At 48.1% G+C, this 2,498-nt stretch overlaps 1 protein-coding gene across 1 annotated transcript in view; it reads left to right on the top strand.

Moving 5' to 3' along the window:
* LCP2 (lymphocyte cytosolic protein 2) overlaps positions 1-2,498 on the top strand; it is a 42,392-nt gene that overhangs the window by 7,347 nt on the left and 32,547 nt on the right. The window contains exon 3 of the mRNA XM_011370988.2: positions 1,515-1,561. Coding sequence (XP_011369290.1) covers positions 1,515-1,561 — 47 coding nt within the window. The remainder of the gene's footprint in view (positions 1-1,514; positions 1,562-2,498) is intronic.

Here is a 2,498-nt window from a genome sequence, read left to right as displayed (position 1 = left end):
AGAGGAAAAGCTTGAACAAAAGCTGATTTTCTCATGACTCTTGGAAGACTCCTGTCTCAACCCTGCCCCAGGGTCTGATAATGGGGCTGGGTCGGTCACTGCCCCTAAGAGCTGGAGCACATGAGTCTACCTAGCACATTGCTGAGGTGGCCCAGCCCCTGGGCCAGCTGGGCTCAAACAGAAATGTGCCCAGCTCTTCCTAGTGGGCAGCAAACAACCCACCAAGCAGCTCCCAGTCCAGAGGGGAGAAGAAGCAAAGACACTAACCTCTGAGAGCCAATGAGACCCCAACTGCTCCCTCCCCAGGGGGTAGAATTACTCATCTAACTCACCATTTCTCACTCATATAACATGTGTCAAGCATATGATATACAACATCTCATTCAATCCTCAAGAGCCCTGAAAGCTGGCCATTATTATGAAAACGATTCCCATTTTACAGATAAGGAAACTGAGGCTCAGAGAGACTAAGTTTATGTCCTAAATCAGACACCTGCTAAGAGGATGGACTAAGATTCGAACTCAGCCTGTCTGACTCCAGAGCTCTCGCCCTAACCAGCCTGACTCTGGACTTAGAACGTCGACGGAGCCCTTTCTCGTCTCAGCATTGATTCTATAGAAAGTGTGTCCACCGTCTTTTCTGTCCTCAATAATGACATCCCTGTCTTTCCTCCTCTCTTCAAGCCACCTTCTCTACCCTTTCCATCCTCTTCCCCTCCAACATAGGCCACTAGGACCCTCAAAGGGCAGGAGAAGGGATCTTGCAGGAAAAAAATTGACCCTATATGTGCAGAGCAGGTTCCAGACCCAGCTCCATCACCTATAAGCTGAAATTCCCTGAACGAGCCAAGCCTCAGCTTCCTCATCTACGAAAAGGGGATGTTGATAGTTCCTACATCACAGGGTTGACGTGAGGTTTAATCAGGGTGCAATTAGGCAAAGGCCCTAAGTCATTTCTTCACAAATATGGTTTCTTTTTTCTTTCCCTCCTCGGTTCCCTCAGGAAAGCCTCTCTATTGCATCCTCAAATCTAGAGAATTCTACCAATCAGCCTGGTGGAAGAGGCTTTTGGGGCGTGGTGGTAGTATAAAGGCAGATTCCTTCTCCAGACTGGCGTCTCCCAGCCACTAAGCTCATATGGAGATTGAGAGGGGCCCTGAAGTCCAGCGAAGGGGTCTCGACACGTCAGCTTTAGTCCCCAAAACAAATGTTGTTTGGTCCCACAATTTAGCTCTTGTAGCATTTAAGTTAAAATTATTTGTCAATATATAGAAATCAACAAATTTCACATAAAATCCAGATTCTAGAATTCCCTTTGAAAAAGCAGATCCACCAACACCAGGCACACAGGCTTTTATGCAACATCTAGAAGCTTCACACTTCGAGTGGGTGCGAGGGGCGTCCCCTTCCGTAAGCCGCAGGCCCCACCACTCCCTATCATCCCACACCTTACTCAACTCACCTGGCCCCGAGCCCTTGCTATGGATTGTAACCTGCTGGTGTTTTCATTTCAGAACCTGACAGAAAATGACATCCAGAAGTTCCCTAAGCTCCGGGTGCCGTAAGTACGCCCCCTGATTCCTTGGGTGGTTTGAGGAACAGAGGCTAGCGTGGGGAGCTGTGCAGGGGAAGCTGAGTCAGCTATCTATCACTGTTGGTTTGAAACAGGAAAGCAAGCAGGAAGGCTAAAAGCAAGAGCCTGGTATGGGGAAGAGAATTTTGCATGATGCATTGGGAAAAGAAAGTGACAGATCCAGCCCAGCTGGCATGTTGGCTGCTCTTGCCAAAGACAAGCCTGATTCCATTTCCTCTCTCCCCAGCTGGGTAATGTGGGCCTGTAAAAATAGCACCAGAGTCAAGAGACCCTAAGTTTCATAATGGCGTCATCGATTCAGGGATTGCTTAAGTTTTCTGGACTTTGGTTTTGAGCTCAGTAAAATGAGAGGGTTGGATCACAGGAAGGATGGTGAGGGACATCATTTCGTCTTGTCCGTAGTGACTGCTTAGGAATGGCTGTCAGGAGCGTTGTGTTGAGAAGAACGCCGGGCATGACCCAGCTCTGGAGTGTGACCTGGGTGCTGCAGCGTGCGTATTGTGCCATGTGCTTTCCAGTCCTCTCGTAAAGATCTCACATACTCAGATGCTCACGGGAGCCGGGCCGGTGATACAAACATGCAAAACGGGCCAGGCTGAAAAATACCAAGTCCTATCGACTTCTCTTTCATTTTACCACCATTGAATAAAACATGAGTCTGGAGAAATATTTCCCCATGATGAGAAAAATAATAGCACAACTATGGTGATAAAAGAGGTAATCAGCACCAAGCCTCATCGTTGGAGAAACAATAGGGAATGGTGGAGACCGTCGCAAATCGGTTCCCTGGGAGCAACGGCCACTCAGCTCCAGCCGGTGTGGACCCGGTGACGCCCACTCTTTGAATTTACCAAAAGTAGCTAGAAATATTGGTTTTATGTGATGTAGTTCAATTTTAAAGTGT

The sequence above is a fragment of the Pteropus vampyrus genome, unplaced genomic scaffold (genome assembly GCF_000151845.1).
Source record: "Pteropus vampyrus isolate Shadow unplaced genomic scaffold, Pvam_2.0 Scaffold179, whole genome shotgun sequence".
NCBI classification, from domain to species: Eukaryota; Metazoa; Chordata; class Mammalia; order Chiroptera; family Pteropodidae; genus Pteropus; species Pteropus vampyrus.
This window is presented reverse-complemented; position numbering and strand designations above follow the sequence as displayed.